General features: G+C 38.1%; 1 protein-coding gene across 4 annotated transcripts in view; it reads right to left on the bottom strand.

Annotated features, from left to right (window-relative positions):
* Positions 1–20,641, bottom strand: part of DGKI (diacylglycerol kinase iota) — a 467,910-nt gene that overhangs the window by 218,956 nt on the left and 228,313 nt on the right. For all 4 annotated transcript variants that reach the window (XM_025379314.1, XM_025379313.1, XM_025379316.1 and 1 more), the window contains 4 exons: positions 18,520–18,591; positions 14,908–15,024; positions 4,354–4,428; positions 3,797–3,895 (listed from right to left, as the gene is read on the bottom strand). In XM_025379314.1, the coding sequence (XP_025235099.1) occupies positions 3,797–3,895; positions 4,354–4,428; positions 14,908–15,024; positions 18,520–18,591 (363 nt within the window). The remainder of the gene's footprint in view (positions 1–3,796; positions 3,896–4,353; positions 4,429–14,907; positions 15,025–18,519; positions 18,592–20,641) is intronic.

Consider the following 20,641-nt stretch of genomic DNA (forward strand, 5'->3'; position numbering starts at 1 on the left):
AAAATACAGAAATTAGCCTGGTGTGGTGGCACATGCCTGTAATCCCAGCTACTTGGGAGGCTGAGGCAAGAGAATTGCTTGAACCCGGGAGGTGGAGGTTGCCGTGAGCTGAGATCGTGCCACTGCACTCCAGCCTGGGTGACAGAGCATGACTCCGTCTCAAAAAAAAAAAAAAAAAAAAAAAAAAAGTTGAAATTTTGGTCCCTGATTCCTCAAATAATTCAAATCCCAATAATACAATAGCAGCAGCGCTACCAAGCTCTACAGCTTTGCAAAACACCCAGTGTCATCTCTACCTCAAGAGTGTTGGAAAAACAAAGAGACAACTACTGCGAAGTTTAAAAGAAGAGATTTAACAACCTAGGTGTTCATCAACAGAAGAATGGATAAAGAAAACGTGATACATATACGTAATGAAATACTATTTGACCATAAAAAAGAATGAAATCCTGTCATTTGCAGCAACAAAGATAGAACTGGAGGTCATTATGTTAAGCGAAATAAACCTGGCACAGAAAGACAAAAATTGGCATGCTCTCACTCATATGTAGAGGAGCTAAAAAAGTGGATCTGACAGAGGTAGAGAGTAGAATGATAGTTATCAGAGGCTGGGAAGGGTGTGGTGGGGGTGGGGAATGACCAGAGGTTGGATAGTGAGTACAAACATACAACTACATAGAAGAAATAGGTTCTAGTGTTTGCACAGTGGGGTGACTATACTAAACTACAGTATATTGTACCTTTCAAAATAACTAGAAGATTTGAAATATTTCAAAGACAAAGAAATGACAAATGTTTGAGGTGATAGATGTGCTAAATACCCATTATACATCCCATAAATGTATCAAAATAGCATATGTACTCCATAAGTATGTACAAAAAATAATGTATCAATTTAGAAAAAAAATAAAGAGTTTTAAAATATGGGATTTCTTAAAAGAAAGACATAGAAGCAGTCCTTACATATGTTCATCCCAATACATTCCTTCAAAATGTTTTCCTTACACAAGTAAAATATTACATAAAGAAAAAAGCTATTTTTCTTGCCAGTAGGTGGCAATCCTGCCCAGTCATTTACTTAAAAAACAGAAGACTAAGCAAGTTAAAAATGAAAAAAAAAAAAAAAAAAAAGTCTAAAGCCTAAGTTTCAAAGAGGGAAAGAGACAGGAATGCTTTTATAGTTAAAAGCAGGTGAATAGAATAAGTAAATTACGAAAAGGCAAAACTCAGGATTTAACAAAAAATATCTATTTTTCTATTGATCACAGTAAGCTCCTGCTAACCAGAGTATGGTTCTCTGAGCAGCAGTATCAGCACCTGCGAGCTTGTTACGAATGCGGCATCTTACGGCCCACCCCGACTTACTGAAGCAGAATCTGCATTGTAACACGATTCCCAACCGAGTCATATGCACATTACATTCCACCATATTACTCCTCTGTTCAAAAGCCAAAAGGTTTTTTAACCTAAAATATTTTAAACAGCAAAAAAACTAGTTTCCATTGCATAAATCCAAAGTCTTCAATATGAAGTATCCTGTTTCTTGGAGACATGATTCCATAGGATCATTCTGATCTTTATCTAATCACATTTCCAATAACTTAATATGCATGCACCACTCATCATATTGTCCTCAAAATGAATAATCGGCATCATGACATCTGTTCTTCTAATCCTATTATACAATTATTTAACTATGTGCTGTATTCTAGCAATCACAGATTCAATGGTGGACCTGTATCCCAACAGTGAAGATGCACATAGAGCAGTTATGTTGCAGTTCATATCATACAAATGTGTACCAAGGGCTATCGGGGCATAGCGGACAGGATGACTGATCTCCAGAAATGGTTCAGAAAGGCGCCACTGAGCCTTGAAGGATGAACAAGAATTTGCCACACAGGAATCTCCCACAGTAAAGAGCAGGAAAAGGACAGTCCTTCCAGTCTTCTCTCCTCTGCATAACTAAGTAGTGTCCATCTTTGATTTCAGCCATGTCCATGACACCATTTCCTTATCGCTCCCAAGTCACTGCTTACCTCTGAAATACTATAGCACTGCAGTCTGAGCCACTCAATTTAGAAGTCGCATTCAGTTAATGTTGCTTAAATTATTTTCCATTTGTTCCTTTTGTGTCATTAACAAACAAGATGTCTTTAGAAAAGTTCATTTTAAGCTTCCTTGGCCTCTCTTTTCTATTTAGTGAAATAGGAAGTAATATTAGATAATCTCTGAAGTCCCCGTTATTAATAATTTATACATAGACTGGAATAGGAAAAGGCTATGTCTTAACTGGATCATCAGCTCCTTAAAGAAATAGGTAACTTACAAGCTTCTGTGTGCCCTAGGAAAGACAGCTTATAATGATTTAATAAATGCATCTTAAATGTGGACTGTCATGACAAAATGTGGCATGTGGTTTTTGTGTTAATATTAATTAATATTAATATGTGGTGCTCAGGTGGCCAAAATCATGGAACCAATTACATTTCCATGTTTCATGGTTCCCAACTGCATCTCTAACCTTTGATAGGACATAGAGATACTAGCCCAAGAGAGTGGGAATGGTTCAGGGAAAATTAAACCTCATTTCAAGGAAACCCATGTCTAGGTCCTACTCTAATGATGTCTTAGAATTGCCATCATTACTCCACAAAGATCTCTCAGCAACGCAAAAATGCAGGTCTTGAAAGCAAATGGTTTCTTTGCTTACACAAACTTCTTTACCTTGTTCTCCAAAATGTTAATACACATTTTTATCATAAGTTTTTGAGAATTTTGAAGAAAGAGATGAAAGGAGGAATAATATTTCATTTAAATCATAAGCTCCCATAAGAGAAGTTTTATTGTAATTAATACATTCCAGACAATGCCCATTGTCTTTAGTAACAAGAACATCATCTTGGACCATTGGGTCAAGTCAATTCTAATTATACAACTTACCTTCCTTATATGGGATGACTAAAGGGTTTCAAATCTCCAGTTGTTTATCGTAAAACTTGAAGGAATCTTGTCTCAAAATTTAAATATATACTTCATGGATAAAGAAAATATTTTCTCATCCAAACTCAGACGAAAATAACAGAAAATTAAAGCCCATAAAAGAGTATTGATAAGAAGCCTCAGAGAGTGGGAGGAGAATTGGATGAAGAGACAAAGACCAGGATTCAAGAACAAATTCTGTCCTTTAAAGAGCAGTGTGACTTTAGGCATGCCTTTAGACTTAACTTTTCTAAGTCAATTTCTTTATTCTCAAAGGAGATAACTATCTGTACTATCGGATTTGGGCTAGGACCAAGTGAAACCTTAAGAAGTTGATATTTTCTATAATGTTGCTGGTATTTGGTAGTGATTATCATGACTCACGAATCATCCTTTTTTCTTCTCTGAGGATAGGGATGAAAGTAGTTGTATCTAAATGGCAACAGAAAGAAATAAAAAGAAGTTGATAAAGGACCTCCTAACTACAAGAATTGAGGAATCCTGAAACATATGAACTAAGAGAAATTCTGGAATATCCTTTCTTGAAAATCTGTAAGGAAAAAGTCAGTAGTTAGGTTTCTTAAGTGCCTCTGTTATAGTCTTATATGGAAGCAGACAGACGAGTTATAGAACATCTAGGTTTTACCCAGCCCTGTAATGTGTAAAGCTATCAGAGAAACAATAACCTTGTTCCTGAGAAACCGGTGTCTTCCAAAGCCTGGATCCTAGTGGTACTATTTTAATTGGCCGTGAGAGTTGTGTCTTCAAGAACTTATCAAAACTTCTCAGTTAAAAATCATGAAAAATGACTCACCTGGTTGCCTCCACTCTTGGGATTCACAAATACAAGCAAGGGTTTCATGAGAGGAGAAGAGATGGGTTTTATCACAAAAGGACGACCTTTGTTTTCCTGCTGAAAGAAGCGATCAGCACTGTTAGGATACACATTCATGGCTTGAAACGCAACCCCAAGGCAAGGGAGGTGGAAAAACCCTACATTTTGTTTCCCAGGGCTGACTCTTAACACGACTTCCATGTAAGACTTGGAAGAAAGTATCTCAAGTTGTCATTTGCTCCAGAGAATTAAGACAGGCTTTTTATTTTACTCGGTAGACTCCAAATATTCCAGAAATATTAGCTTTGATCTTCATCATCATCATCCTGGGATAATATTTCCAGGCAAGTGCAGAGGTTAGTTTTGAGTGTTTTTTAAAAAGAACAGAAAGAATTCTATTGTGGTTAGAGTGCAGTGAGGAAAAAGCAGTGGTAGAAGATAGATCAGAAAAATCAACTTAGATCTGATCTCATAGGGCAGAGTAGGTTATGGAAAGAAAGTGAAAATTCCTCAGAATAAAACTCTGAAACACCTACTTCCATCCCTCTTTTACTGGCTTTTCTTTTAAAGCTTGTTCTCTTCTTCTTCCGATTTGAAGCCTTCAGTGAGTTCTGTAGGGAGAGAGAGAAAAAAGCCTGAGCCCAGAGGCAACCAGCCCAGGAGCTTTCCCATGCAGAACCAAGTAGAAGATGGCGGCAGCGCATGCTGTTCCACTGCATGCTTCTCATGCTTTCACACTTCCAAGCCACTGTTCATGGGTAAGCCACAGACAGAAATCAGTTGAGTGCTTCAGAGTAAGCGACTGACTCTCTACCACATGGAGAGGCAGGGAGTAAGAACCCCAGAGGCTCTCATGGACTCACATAACAACACATGTTATACCTGCCAACCCTCCCAGTAAAAATGGAAGAATCCCAAATTCTCTGAGGGGCTCCAGTCTCCCGCCCAACCAGGTTCGTCTCCCGCCCAACCAAGTTCAAGTTCATCTCCTCGTATGGAGATCACCTATGTGGAAATGTAAAAAAGGAGGCCATTTTTCACGTTTTTCTTTTTCTTTTTTTTTTTGTTGTTGTTTTTGTTTTTTTGTTTTTTTGTTTTTTTTTTTCTCAGTTTACTCTTTTGGTAATGATCTTTTCTAGTAATAGTCATAAAATGACTCTGGACCCTACCGAAAATTTATGATCCAACTGTCCTATCAGTTGTCTGACTTGTAAAATGCAAAGATAATACTCACCTTAAATCACTATGACAGTGGGGTGGAAGTCATTGTTCTTTCTTTCTCTGTCTAAAGACCTAATGGTTTAAAAAGTTTCCCCCCTCCCGGGTAGCCTTGATTTTTTTCTTCTCATAAAAGTGCCTCAAACTTGTTGAAATACAGTGACCCCCAAATTTACTTTCCTTGTCTTTCTCTTTCTAGAAATTTTATAGACCACAATATTGTGATTACTTCAACTAACCATTTTCTCTTAACATTTGATATAGATGCTTTGAGTAGAACCTGTCATAGGGATCAGTCACAACCCACTGATTGAAGACAAGATAAAAACAAATTTAATTAGTGGAGAGTCAATAATTAATTAGGCTGCTATCTTTAAAAGGCAAGATATTACTGACCATATAATAGATGTTTAACAAAGTGTTGACAGCAAGAAACACAGAATTCTTAAATCAAAGTTTACATAAGTATATATGCATGCATTGTTTGAGTAAAGTTGTCCAACAGCCTCAACAAATGCAAATGTCTATTCTTCTACTTTTTAATGTATTCTTTTTTCTTTGAGCATTCAAAATAATCTTTAGTATAAAGTACATATATTAAGGCATCCAAATTAGTAAGCTCCTATTTAGCTTTTATTTTACTTTGACTTGGATTTGGGGAAAAAAAATAAGTTGATGTATGACCTGTGTTCACCAGGGTTGAGGGAAATTTTCAAAAACTGCCATCTGTCCCAAGGTTTTCTTTCCCCATCAGATTAAAAGATCTCAGGATCTCAGAATCACACCAGAAAAAGAGAGATTCAGGAGCTCATGGGTGCTCTAGACCCCAGGTCATTCCTCATCACTCACTGTTGACTATACTTCCCCCTGAAAATAGATCTTCAAATTTCTAAATTCCCAGTTAAATGGGTCTTTTATCATGTCCCTCACTGAGGAACATTTGGCATTATGAAAGTATTTGCTATATTTTGATAGATTTCTGTTTGTTTAAAAGGGAAGAAAGGTGATTTGGAATCATTAATCATTTAATCAGCCAAATGATCTAAGAAGAATGCTAGAAACCATGAGGCTGGCAGGAGCAGTATGCATTCGATGTCAATTAACAATGCTCGAAATGCTTCTCAACCATCTCTACACATTGGCATCACCCAGAGAGCTTTGAAAAATGCTCATGCCTGGGCCCCATCAACTATTCTTTCATCTGTTTCGGGTAAAACTCAGGCAAGGATACTTTTTAAAAGTTCACCAGGCAATTCTATCACGGAGTGATGGCTGTAGAAAGAGGGAAGCGTGGAGACACATAGATTGTGTTAAGCAGAAGATGAATAGACAGGAATATACGTCCAGTATGGACTCTGAATCTCCCTGTTATGAGATCGTGACCTTGGCCGAGTCAGTCAAACTTCTGAAATAACAGTTTCTTAATTTTAAAATGATGGTGACACTACCCACCTCATGGGACAGTTATGAAGTTATAACCAGCAAAGGCACGTGAAGCAGTTAGCTGGGTATTTATCCCACCATAAGCACTTCAGTAAATGTTAGCTCATTCTAAACAATGCCTCATTCTCAGCTGTGTGTCCCCAGCACTGAGCACAAATTCCTGGCATATAGTGTACACTCGAATCATTGTTGAAATAATGAATAAATATTACTATGATTCACAGCACTTACTGAGCCTCTCCTGATTTGGGAAAGGATCCTTGGGAAGTGATGCTTGCCTCCTAACTTATTTGTAGTTTTAATTCATTTACTGCCAAGAGCAATGCCAGACACCAAGTGCTTGCAGGAACATGCTATGGACCTGGGTCCTTGACAGGACTCAGCAATTAAACTCCAAGAGACAGATCTCACACATCAGGCTAAGATTGTTTCTTAAACTTGTCTGATCATAGAACTCACAGTATTTTCAGGTGATTTTGATGATCAAGTATGTATGGGGAGCACAGAGTTAGAAAAACACATTAAAGTAAGGCTTGATGTCTGAAAACAGAGCAAGCAAAGAATTCAATTCTTATAGGGAACAGACACACAAAATGGGCTTTTTTTTTTTTTTAAACATAGAGGTAGCAAATACAAGTGCTTCTAGCCTCACCAAACCAAATGCATTTGAGGCCTTCTTCAGTTCACAGAACAAGAACAGGGCAGAGACCAAGCACAGTGGTTGACTTACAGTACCTGGGTGCATCTATGTGAGCTCTGAGTAAGCTTACAGCCCTACGGATAGTCAAACACAAAAGATAAATAGTTGGAATTTCACAGCACACCTCAAAATCCCATGGTTCCCTTCTATTTTTGTATAAATACATATCTCTATTTTGTATAAATATGTATCTGTCTCTATCTCTAGGAACAGATGGGTGTGAAGACAGATTTTGTATATGTTTTGACCATGATGAAATAAATCACCTACTCTGGATACTCTACAGGATTGCTTATCCTGCCTGGGTCAGTATTGTTGAGAGAGTTAAACAAAAGAGCACACTTTTCGAGAATGTCAAAATTACATCAATAAGTTACCGTGTAGAATTATTAGTGATATATGCAAGAAACCTTTAACACTTGTCCTATGTTCCAAAACAAACCATCTCTATTATATCAAGGGTAGCTAACTTGGTGATACAAGGCATGCGCTTTGCAAGATCAACACTAAAAACACAGTGAAATGCGGTACCCTCATTTGGAGTTTTGCATTCTTCTGATTCCAACAGTAGCCGCCCCCTAGACATTCTGTGCCTGCTCTTTTGTTAAAGACCTAAAGAAAAAGGCTTTTTGTTTTCCTGTACTTCATACCAGGATAATTTTACCTTGCACAGAAATAATCCTATCAACAAAAGCCTGATCTTACTTATGACTCCTTGCTGGGCTATTAAGAAATACTTATGGGTAAATCACTCAACTGTGACTGAAACTTAACTACCTCTTAAGTCTTCCAGGATTTTTCCAGGTTATAAGATCACAAATGACTGGTTATAATAACAGATCTCAAGAGAAGAGATCTGTTCTCTCTTCTGTGTCATCCCAAATAAAGTCTTCCCCCCATCATATCCTGGACAAAACTCTGGTAGACAGTAGGAGAGAGAGTAATGGACTTAGTCTATGAAAGCGCATTCTTACTTTGCTGTGCTCCCACTAGGTCAGGGAACAAAGGCTGCTCTGAGGATGGGCAGGCAGAAGGATAAAGAAAACTTATTCCAAAAGTTACGGACAGGGTGGGAACAGCTCCAGCCAGGCCTATTTGACTAAATCACAAGTACTAATGAAGCTTTAGAATTCACCAAAGGAAATGGTTTGGGCAATTTTGAGGCTAATTTACAGGATATTATTGGTCCTTGCACAAAATTAGCTATTACGTTTCATGGGTTCCCAGCATTTTAAGACTATCTAACCAGAAGAGATAAACAAAAAAAAGGGAGACTATTATGAAGAAAGCTCATACAGGGCTAGGAAGAAATGAATGCAGCATTGTTGATAAGTACAACATTAGAAACAATATAAATATCCACCAGTAGGCAGAGGGATCAATAAACTGGGATATATCCACAGCATGGGATATATACAGCAATTTTAAAAATGAGTTAAGTCTACATATAGTAATATAGACTTTTCCCAAGAATCTTTTTTTTACTAAGAAAGGCAAGTTTGAAAGCATTGTGTGAAGAATGATTTATTAAAAACACACACCCTTACACTCAAAGTGGTTCTGTATTTCTTCTGTGGGTGTATTTCCATGCACGCAAATGCACAGTAAAAACTCTGCATATATCATAGGAAGAGACAGGGGAGATGCTTATCATTGTAAATGCTGGTGAAAGGAGACTCTCTTATCTGAAATGTTTAATTTTTACAGGGAGTATATTTATGTATTGCTTACATTACTACAAACTAAACAATAAAAGATTGAACCCTATCATTCTTTCAAAGAAACCAGCTTGTTCCCACTCAGTATTATGAAGTCACAACAGGCTATATTAAGGAAAGAGCATGGAGGATCCATTTTATATTCTTTTTAGAAGATAGGAGAAGTCCAGTGAGATTCATGAGAAAGTTACAAGAAAGGGACAGTCTGGAAAATTTAGGGGATCAAGTGCACAATATTTTTCCAATGGTGTCATCTCATGACACATAAGTTCTGTGAACGCTTTCTCAACTGTGGTCTTCTACAACTTGACTCCACAGAAAATTCACATAAGTCTCAATCCATCAGCTCCCAGTGTATGCACAGGTATTTGAACATCTTTAATCTGCCTGTCCAATCAAAATATTGCCTAGTGATATTTTCAGTCCGAAAGAGAAACATTGACATTTGTAACTTTAAATATAACTTGGACTTCAAATATATCAACAGATTCAGGCTTGATTCTTAAATTCTGGGTTTTCATTTGAATTATTTAAAATCATCTATCTTCCATTATCTTTTTATTTCTACAAAATAACTTCTTCATCTCTCTAAATAATGAGGTGATGAAACCCAGCAGATCACCCAAGCAGTCCTCACTCCCTTTAGCATCAAGGTTTCACACAGCTGCCAATTCCACAGTTGCTCGTGGAATAAAAATGAAATATGCAGTTTAATTCCAACTCTTTATAAACCATGTCTCCTGGCCACAATACACTCAAATAGATTTCCTTTACTCCTCCTCTCTAGAGTCATTTGTTTAGACACAAATATCCCAAATAAAGCTGACTTTATTTAAAGATCCATCTTAACTGTTCTCAGTAAGTTCTATCAACTCCTACTGTCCTTCTCAGTCCTTGTTTCACCGACACTGCCTACATCCTTTAAGGCTAACCACAAATGGCATATTTTCCATTTAGCCTACCCTGATCCCCATGACCGAAAATGCTCCATACTGCTTCATATTCACACTGTGTTTATACATCTTAGGTAGCACTGACCACTCTCCACCTTGGATAGCTAGACCACCTTGGATGCTGACCATGGCTGATTTAAGCAACTTGTCTGGCCCCTTCCTCTCACCATCCTAGGTGTGTTTCTCCCAAAGATGCATACTGACCAAAAAGTAAATCTTCCGAGACAGTAGGAGGCACTCTTTTATTAAGGATTTACACATGGCTGAATTCCTCTTTCAAAATCCACAAACACTCTGCCCAGTGACTTAGATAGTTCTAGCTATGTTCCCCACTATTGAGTATACTCTTTGTGGAAATGGATCACGTCTGATTCATCTTTGGACCTTCTACTGCATACAACAGCATCTCTGAATGTAGTTAAATAAACATTAACTGAATTCAATTAAGAACATCTTCTCTATTATTTATTTTCAAGCAGTATGATAGAATATAGAAACATAATATATATATGTAAATCCTCAAATTTGGAAAAACATTTTACTCTGCTGTTCTCCACCTACCTTCCAAATTTTCCATTTGTTAGTCACTTCTCAATGTCTTAAATGAATTCTCTAATATATCTACCTCCAAGTCATGGCTAAAAGCTTGCCACCCATTGGCTGGGTGTGGTGGCTCACGCCTGTAATCCCAGCACTTTGGGAGGCCAAGGCGGGTGGATCACCTGAGGTCAGAAGTTCAAGACCAGCCTGGCCAACATGGTGAAACCCCGTCTCTACTAAATACACAAAAATTAGTCAGGCGTGGTGGCAGGCACCTGTAATCCCAGCTACTCAGGAGGCTGAGGCAGGAGAATTGCTTGAACCCAGGAGGCAGAGGTTGCAGTGAGCCGAGATCGCGCCACTGCGCTCCAGCCTGGCAACAAGAGCGAAACTTCATTCAAAAAAAAAAAAAAAAACACTTGCCACCCATGATCTACACACTATAAACTAGAGTTTTAACTGTCATCTATGAACAGGTCACAGACACAATCACTTTTCTCCTTGTTTTCTTCCTCATGGTTTTTTATGTCTATAGAATTTAACATTGGTGTCAGAAGAGTTTCAACAGAAGAGTTTAATTGTTCAATATTACATAAAGTATTAAGTGGCTACAGCAAGGTTATTATGGGCCCAGGTAGTATTGGCTCAAAAGTCAGAAAGCTCTTAACCACTGCTGCATTGTCCCCTATAGCTCACTATACACCAGCTTTTAAATACACTATGGTTCATTGGTTAACTTACTTGATGGAAAGGCTATTAAAATTGTAAAACATCTGATTCAGCAAGCTGGCTACAGAAAGACAGTGAGGCAGTGTGGCATACCAATAAGAGCTTGTTTTTGGAATCAAAATTCCTGGGTCCAAGTCCCATCTCAAACTATTTAATAACTGTATGACCCTGGGTAATTTACTTGACTTCTCTGTGCCTCACAATCCTCAGATATAGAGTGAGAATAACAGGATACCTTCTCATAGGGTACTATGATGATAAAATAAGATACTGAATGTAAAATACTGAAAATTTTCCCAACACATATAAATCTTAGCTCTTCTTACTATTATTATTATTACATTGTCCTGAATCATAGATGGCAATAAAAAGGTACATGTTGAATAATGAATTTGGACTTTGCGTCCAGACTGTGAGCTGTAAATCCCATATCCCATTAAAAGTAACCAGGACTCTAGAGAAAGGCTGATTCCAGGTATGGACAGGAAATGCATTAAATGATCCTGGGACATGGTATTGTTCCTAAAATCAAGGAAGTTCTAAAAACCTCATGGCTCATAACAAATGGAGACAGACTCCATGTGGAAGAGGTTCCAACTGGTTGGAGGTGAAACAGTATGAACATAAGAAGAAGAATGATGACATCGTATTGAAAAACACATAATACATAAAAACATCATTAAGTAATTTCACAACGATACTCTCCAAAAAAAGACAACCACTACTACATCCTATAAGGGTTGCTAAGGCATCAGCTTATTATTCTGAAAACTTACAAATAAAGGCAAATACTCAAACATTTGTCATGTATTTGTTAGGATAAAGGAAATGTCTCTTCTAAAAATCATAGCTAAAATGAGTGAAAATTGGAAAACGACTCCTTGGCAACCCCTAATGCAATAATAGACTTTGTCAAAAATCTTTGATAGATAACAATGGATGGCAAGCTGATGGTGAACTTTATGACAGATGGATTAGGATGACAGTTCCTGAACCCACTGATTGATCTAAGCATCACTGAGAGTGAAATGGCTGATATCCGCTTCCTGTGATGGCAATATGATAGAAATACGAAGCACTGCCAGTGTATCCCTTTTACCAAAAAAAAACCTAAATATAATTGAGTCTTTGTGTCTAAATATTAGTTTACAAGAAATATGGGCAATAAGAGAAATAATTTGGAAACATGGTAAGAATCAGACAAAATCAAAATATGGGAAATCCTATGGGTAAAGTAACCCAATTTCATCTACGAGTAAGTGGCCTCAGAAATAAGAAGGGGTATTGTTCTAAATTAAGGGAGACTTAAGAACTATGTCAACAAAGGGCAGTTGTGAACTTTGGATCTTGACTTGAAAAACAGTAAAAAAAGATATATTTTAGACAACAGGAAAAAACTTTAAGGGACTATTAACATGACTGAGACAGTGGCATTTGGGGGTTTTTTTAGTGCTATCTTTTACAGAAGCATAATGAAGTGTTCACAGACTAAGTGGTATGCTGTATAAGATTTGTTTTAAAATACTCTAGTTAAAGAAAAAGGAGGGGGCTTCCACTTCCAGGAAGATGGGGTAGACGGGGTGAGGCCAGAAGGAAATGGATGATGTGGCTCTTGACAAGGGACCACCAGGGATTCTTGTGGGGACAGAATGTTCTGTATCTTGACTGAATCAAGGTCAATATCCTGGTTGTGATTTTGTACTATAATCCTGCAAGATGTTACCATGAAGGGAAATTTTGGAAGGGTGCAAGTGATTCCTCTGTATTGCTTCTCACAGCTGCATGTGAATCCCAAAAGCAAAAGGTAATTGATAAAATGAAAACATGACGTGGCAGGAGACAAATGAAAAAGAATGGCAGAAAAGTTTATGGCTAGAGGATTCATTATAATCTTTCTCTTTCTTCATTTGCTTGAAAATTTCCATTAAAAAAGGGTTTCTTAAGGTTTAGAAAAGTAAACTTCACAATTTCCCTACAAACTGGTATTATCTCCTGATTTTCCTAACTGGTGTGTCCGCAGACTTCCAAATTCCCACACCACTAGGCTATTCTACACACTCTTGCTACTTGTTTCTTTCTAAAATACTATATATATATATATTTTTATATATATCTATATTATATATATATAACTTACTCTATCACTCCTCGCTTAAAAGGAACTCTGCTACTTCAGCATAAAGTTCACGGTTATTAAAAATAAAAAAAAAAAAACCCTCCACAGTCAGGCCTGAGCAATTGTGTGTTCATCTCCCACACACCCTCTGCATAAACCCTGTACTTTGGTCAAACTAGACTCACAGTTCCACAGATATAATTTTGGACACAGTACTTGTGCCTGTGTGCTATTCTCCTGCCTGCTACTCACTCTCTACTCCACAGACCTAAATCTCACCCATTTTTACAAAGCAGGAAAAAACCTGTCTTCTTCATGAAGTTTCCCCTTCAAAACAAGATTCTCAAGAGTAAGGATCATGTATTTTATCGCAATGCCTACTAAACTAGCCTTCCTGATACAATCGAGGTTTTCAATGGAAGGATGTGGATTTCACTGAATGAATGTTTAATGTAAAGACTTGGAGAGATTACCAAATTTTAGAAAAAAATTTAAAAGAAGAAATGTTAAAGAGATTTAAAAATAAAAACTGGAATTTAGTACACTTGAATTTCAAATAGCAATACTATATTTAATTTGTTTTATCACCTTGGGCAACTCATTTAACATATCTTGGCATTTGGTTCTAAAATATAAAATGAAGCACTAGGCTCCTCATTTTTTAATATGTAGATACTATACTTGCCTCTGGAAATAAATATCCCAAGGGCTTCCATAGACTATAATTTTATTCCTAAACATTACTCATCAACAGAGTCTAAACTTTATAGAAAATACACAAAGCAAAACAGTATCCCAGATCCACCAGTTTTTAAATAAACCTGAGTCAACAAGAATGAATTACGTGATGAGTCTGGAGACCACAGGAAGTAGGGCTACCATGTCATTTAAACGTATTGCATTTGATAAGACTTCCTAAAGTACCTGCACCCTAAGGGAGGTACAGTCTTTCTTCCCATAGCATTAAAAATCTGCCATCCCATAACTTGAAGCTAACTGTCAAGGATGTATAGTACAAAGGCAGAAACATTTTATTTCAAAGATTATGATCTTGTCAAGAAACCACTAAGTTGTCCCTGAATACTGAGGTGGAGACTCACAAGGACAGGAAGTGCACTGGGGAGAACACAGAATGAGATTAGATATTAAGAGAATAAATTCTACTTTGCCTTAAGAAAAAAAAAATGTCGTGCTCTAAGCAGGCCTGTGTATTCAGGAAGGTCATGACTCATGGTCTGCCTTCCAGGTTGGAAGTGGCAGGAATATTAACCAAACCATGAAGCCTGCACAGTTTGCCCTCATATTGACCCTCTGGGGATGCCCAGGCTGGAAGAGAACAGAGTTGTATAAGCATCAGCTGTACCCACCACTAGTACTCAGTGAAACTTGGAAGAGCACCTATCAAAGAGAACATCATTAGCACATGAATGAGGAGGCAACATTTCTGCTCTAGAACTTTGAATTCATTAGGATGCGGAGGTTGATTCCATGAGAGAGCCCAACACGGGGAAAGAGATGGGCCAATGGGATGAACTGTGGAAGCTAAGCACAGGGCCTTGGGGATAGTGAACAAAGGTCATAGGAACCCAAAGACTAGTCTGGGGAGAAAAGCACAAAGCAGCAGTTCATTTTTCTCTGCACTGGCTCAGCAGCACCAGAGTCCTGGCAGTTACCTGAGGTTTCTTCACCTTAATGATCCAAGTGGGTGGGACAATAACAGCAGCATGAGCCCCCAGGGAGCAGGGTTCTTCAATGTGATGCAGCATGAAGCAGGTCACCTTATTGTGAAACTAAAGAGAAAAATAGGCCAGTAAACAATTCTGGTCAAAGAGTAATGCTGCGGCAATAAGGGATAAATATGTACACGCACACACACACACACTCATTACATGCACAAAAATACATATGCATGCACACATGCACACACAGACACACACTGAGGACATGCTTTCCTCATCACAACCCAGCCAGCCCCAGGAGCTTAGAAACCAGATTTCAAATTTATTCCGGTTTACAAACTTATAACATTGATAACAAGAAATCAGTCTAGCCGGATGAAGCCTGCTAAAACTTTCTAATTGTTGCATGGAATATTTACATAAAAGTTTTAGAGTCTTGGAGGGTTCTATTAATCCTGATTTTGCACAAAATTTTCACACACACTTCCCTTGACCTGTACTGGCCATGGACTTGGTTGATTTAAGATAACGTTGAGAAGGAAATGAACAGACAGAAAGGCAATGCCTACCACCTGCCTTTCCTTTCCCTATCATAGATATAAACCCTCCCAGGTTGTCTTTCCAGTTTAGAGAGGGCAGGAAAGAAGCATGATGTCTGTTCTACAGAGTTGAAAATCCCAGAAGTAACAAAGTACAAAGAGATCGTTTCTATTGGGTTTGTCTGGGACTGCTAAAAAATATACAATGACCCTATTACTCTTGGCAAGTCTAAAGTGATTTTTGCTTTTGAAAGGAAGTAAATGTAGGCTAATGCTCGAAACAATACCACAGTATAAGGGTCTTAATTCTATACCCCAACAGTGACACTCAGACTGGTGACCTTAGGTCAGTCAAGTTTTCAACCATCTTTTGTGTGACTATAATGTGATAGTGGTGTGTAGTAACATTTATTTTTCTGAAAAAGAAAACTAAAATCAACATTATGCAATAATTATAGGCCTTAAATTTTAATCATAGTGATTTTAAAAATTTAACCTCAGTTTCTTCTTAGATTAGACTTCACCTAACTACATAATTTAGCATTTTAACTGCAACAATGTTAAAAGTAAAAAGTATCACTGATAATAATTATGCTGAAAACACAAACACAAATTAGGACCGTCTCCAAAAAAATCTGGCAAATATGGTCACTCTAATTACATTACATAACATTAGAGAGGTTTTTGTTTTCATGTCTTCATGTCTTCAAGATCTGCTATGATCCTGTGGCTAATTACTAATCAAGCAGTTGTGTATAAAATACTGATAAAATAATTAATAATTCTGTCTGCCACCAGTTATTTATGATCTGCAAACAAATATACCAGAGAAATATTATTAACATTTGAATACCTTCTTTAAAAACTGCTTTTTCTTCTTGGCAATTCAAATAAACCCTCAAATGTATGACCACTGCATTTCTAAAATGTTAGGGATCGCAGAGACTGCCTATGTCAAGTCTTCAATGAATACTTGAGTAATCTCCACTCTAGAGACTCAGAGGTACATCCAAGATTGCACAGTTTTTAAATGATGGAATCAAAACCGCATCCCTGGAAATCCAGGTCCCAAACCCCATATTCTTTCTCCTGTACCATAAAGGGTCACATATTTATTTGCTTCTCTGACATCAAATATCCTAGAAGGGGTTCACCTGGACTGTGAAAACATATCACCACTGTAATTTGTGTTCAAATCTTTTGTGTCTATCGTCCCTACAAAAATTGCCCTCTACAATGTGGGAAACTGGGAAATTCAAAGATATGTGGAACTGACCAAAGCTCTACCACAATGGTCAGGTGAAAGTTGTCCTTTGTAGTGATTCAGTTGGACTACAGATTAATAGAAAGAGAGCACACATGTTCATTGTAAAGTGAGATTGAGTTTCCAAATTAACTGAATCTGGATAGACCATCTCACCACAGCCTGGTAGCTGCACAGGGCAGGAGCAGATGCAGCCGATTTGAGCACACTGCCGCCCAGAAGGCTGCCCCACCAGTGGGGTCTCGCCAGATCAGAAGAACCAGGAGCAAAGATAGCAGCACTGGGAACCCCTGGACCGCAAATGGAGATATTGCCTTGCTGGTAAAGAGTTTCATTCAAGGTCTAGGATGGCCTTATAGTTGTGCACACATTCTTGAACAGATGTGCAATGATTATTTATGCAACAACTAACTGAAAGTGAAAGAAAATGCCAGGAATAAAAAATGTTGCAGGATTGTGATGCAGTGACACTGAGCTTTCCAGACCACTGAGTCTCTATCTAGTGACGGCAGGTTCTTCTGACATGTAGGGGCTAGAGATATTATTAGTTTGAACTATATGGAACTGCCAAAATTTAAATGGTTTTGACCCACAATATGTCAATTTCATATGTTTCAACAAAATACGTCTGTTCCAGCCCCATGGCCTGTGTTTAGCATGATGTGTGTAGTGGCATGGGTTTTCTGCAATCCTTTAACCTCACCAAGACACCACAGTCTTTCCTTTGCAGGTCCCCTGTGCAATGAAGGGGTTATATATTCCAACTTATTCAAAAGAATAGGGAGATTGAGAAATTACAGCAGGCATCAGCAAACTTTTTCTATAAAGGCACAGGGAGTAAATATTTTAGGTTTATGGGACCATCCACCTCTGTTGCAATTACTCAGCTTTGCCATTGTAGCACAAAAGTATCTATAGACAACACATAAATGAAAAAGCAGCCACAGACAATATATAAATAACTGGGCATGGCTGCATTCCAATGAAATTTTATTTACAAAAATAGATGGCAGCCAGACTTGGCCTATGAGCTGCAGTCTGCCAACACCTGGGTTAGACTATATGTTATCTGGTAAAAGAAAGAACAGGTGCACAGGTACACGATTACAAACAAATAAGAAAATGTAGCATCTGGTACAGACAGAGGAATTAGGCGCTAAATAAAGTGGGGGAAAAGGTAGATTGAAGAAAAGTAAATAGGGACGTTACCATCAGATCCTAATGAATATATATGTTAAAATGTAAGAAAGAGCTACATTTCAGTGAGCATACAGACAACATCCAAACCTAAAAAAGCATACAAGAACCACTCTTCTTATCCTCACACTTAGCCCCAAAATAAAAAGTCATGCACTTTAAACATTAAAACCAGAAGAGCCAGGATTCGTGTCCACCCGTGTTGGAGGGACCTCGTATGTCGTACGTTGCTTTGCTTCTAATGTTGCACCTTCCTATATAGGAGGAGTTCTCAACAATATAGAGGCACTGGGGGGAAAATGTGGAGTAAGAAGTCCTCAATTCTAGTCCCAGTGTTAGAATTAGGGGAGGATTTTCTAGTCTTTGACCCCAAGCTTCAATGTATATAAAATACAGAAGTTAATTTATCTCTCTAGTATATCCCAGTTCATCTATGCTATTGTTCTATAGTTTCAATCTGTCTTTCTTCCTCCAAGGATCCTATATGAGAAAAGCAATACATTAAATTAGGAATGCCTTCTACTTCCAAGGAGGAACTCAAATAATGACATAAGTGTATTCCGACAAAACATGAGCCCACATTGCTTTATTTCATCCCAAACTTACCGCCTGCTTGCACCAGGAACAGCTGATAGCCACAATCTCTTTACTGTGGAAGGAGAACTTTTGCTGGAAGCCCTGGGATATTAGGACAAGAGACAGAGAATTTAAAACCAACTCAGTTACAGCACACATTTGCCCTCCTGAAGTGCAATGACGTGAATAAGGCCAGAACTGTCACCCACCACTGGAGGGAAGTAGAACTGCAAATGCCACATTGAGCACCACACTCTACACTTTCTGCCTGCGATGATTTTCTATTCCCGAAGCATTTCGAGTGAGAGAGAGAGGAGGTGCTGGTATTTCCTAGCCTACTACTACTCAAAGTCAAACACACAAAACGAGGTTTTTGAAAAAATAAATATAGTTCTGATATATTTTTATTGCAACCAAAGGAAAAGCCACTATTGGTTCACATGGTCTTGTATAACAAAAATCATTCATGTTAGAGGCTCTATACACCTTTAGCGTCTGAGAACCCAGAAAAAAAAAAATGAAATTTCAGAGACAATAACTGGAACTCAGGGTCTTGGAGAAGTCCAAGGGTGTAGTAGTAAATTCAGACATTTTCATAAGCCCCTTGAGATGTCTCTACTCAAAACAAGCAGCTTTTAATTTTTATTCTTTACCAGGAAGCAATGATGAAATCAATGAAATGGTAAACCCAATCCTCTTAAAGGAACAAACTGAATTGCTTTTCCATCAAGAAGAGGTGATTTTCGGCTGCTGCTGTCCCTAAATAATGGCCGGAGATAAATAAGTAGTATTACACAAAGAATTTTTTTAGCCTTCCCAAAGCTCATCCATTTCCCTCTGCCTGTGAAATCTAAACCCAAACAAAAAATTCAAAGCCACAATAAAAAATGTTAAAACAGAGCTTTTGTAAGGTGATCCAAAGAAAACAGAAAGATGTGATAGGCAGGAAAGCTATTCAAGGCACTGGCTAAGTAAGTCTGACTTAATGTGTACAGATAATTTTAAGTTGAAAATCCATTACAACATTAATAAATGATGTCCCAATGGCATTTTTCAGTGCCCATAATCCCTGCCCATCTGCAGTACTTTATATACTACCAAGCATTTCCTCCTTTTGAACCTCTCTCTTCTCTTGATTTCCTAATACACCGTCCCAGTTCTCTTCTACCTCTCCAGTCTTCTGTATGTGGACAGACGACCAGGACTGGTTTCACTACTTTTGCTCCAACCTCAACTACCACTTCCAGAGACATGACCTTAAGATCAGACTCTCCTGGGTTTTGAAAATTGTATCCATCAATACCTCCTTCTCAAAAACCTAAGTGGTATTATCACTCCCTGTGCAGAAAAGAGTTAACATAGCAAATCAGACTTCTTAGAAAGGCTGCTTACAGCTGGGTGTGGTGGCTCATGCCTGTAATTCCAGCACTTTGGAAGGCTGAGGCAGGTGGATCACCTGAGGTCAGGAGTTCAAGACCAGCCTGGCCAACATGGGGAAACCTCATCACTACTAAAAATAGAAAAGTTAGCTGGGCTTGGTGGCAGGCGCCTGTAATCCTAGCTACTTAGAAGGCTGAGTCAGGAGAATTGCTTGAACCCAAGAGTTGGAAGTGGCAGTGAGCCGAAATCGTGCTACTGCCCTCCAGCCTGGGTGACAGAGCAAGACTCCATCTCAAAAAAAATAATAATAAAATAAAATGAATTTTAAAAGTAAAGAAAGGCTGCTTGCAAGGTTGGCCCTTGGTTGGCATCTGGGAACTTGGATTTCAGGAAGGTTTCTCCAATTGTCAGCACAGTTAAGAGTGTCTCATTGGGCCTAAACTGTTTGCACAGGTGGGGCATGGTGGCTCACACCTGTAATTCCAGCACTTTGGGATGCTGAAGTAGGTAGATGGCTTGAGCCCAAGAGTTTGTGACTGGCCTAGGCAACACAGTAAGACCTTGTCTCTAGAATAAAATTTTTTTAAAAAAAGAAAAGAAACTTTTTGTGCAAACAATTGTAGTTTATGCTGAATATCTTCTGTCCTTCTGGAAGTCTGGAATTTTATTATGTGCAATGCAGAGGGTGCTTATGTAAAAAGGCCTCAATAAAAACCCTGGACACTGAGTCCAATATTCCTTCCACATGTGTTTCAATTAGGCACATCCTGTG

The sequence above is a fragment of the Theropithecus gelada genome, chromosome 3 (assembly GCF_003255815.1).
Source record: "Theropithecus gelada isolate Dixy chromosome 3, Tgel_1.0, whole genome shotgun sequence".
In the NCBI taxonomy this organism is placed as follows: domain Eukaryota; kingdom Metazoa; phylum Chordata; class Mammalia; order Primates; family Cercopithecidae; genus Theropithecus; species Theropithecus gelada.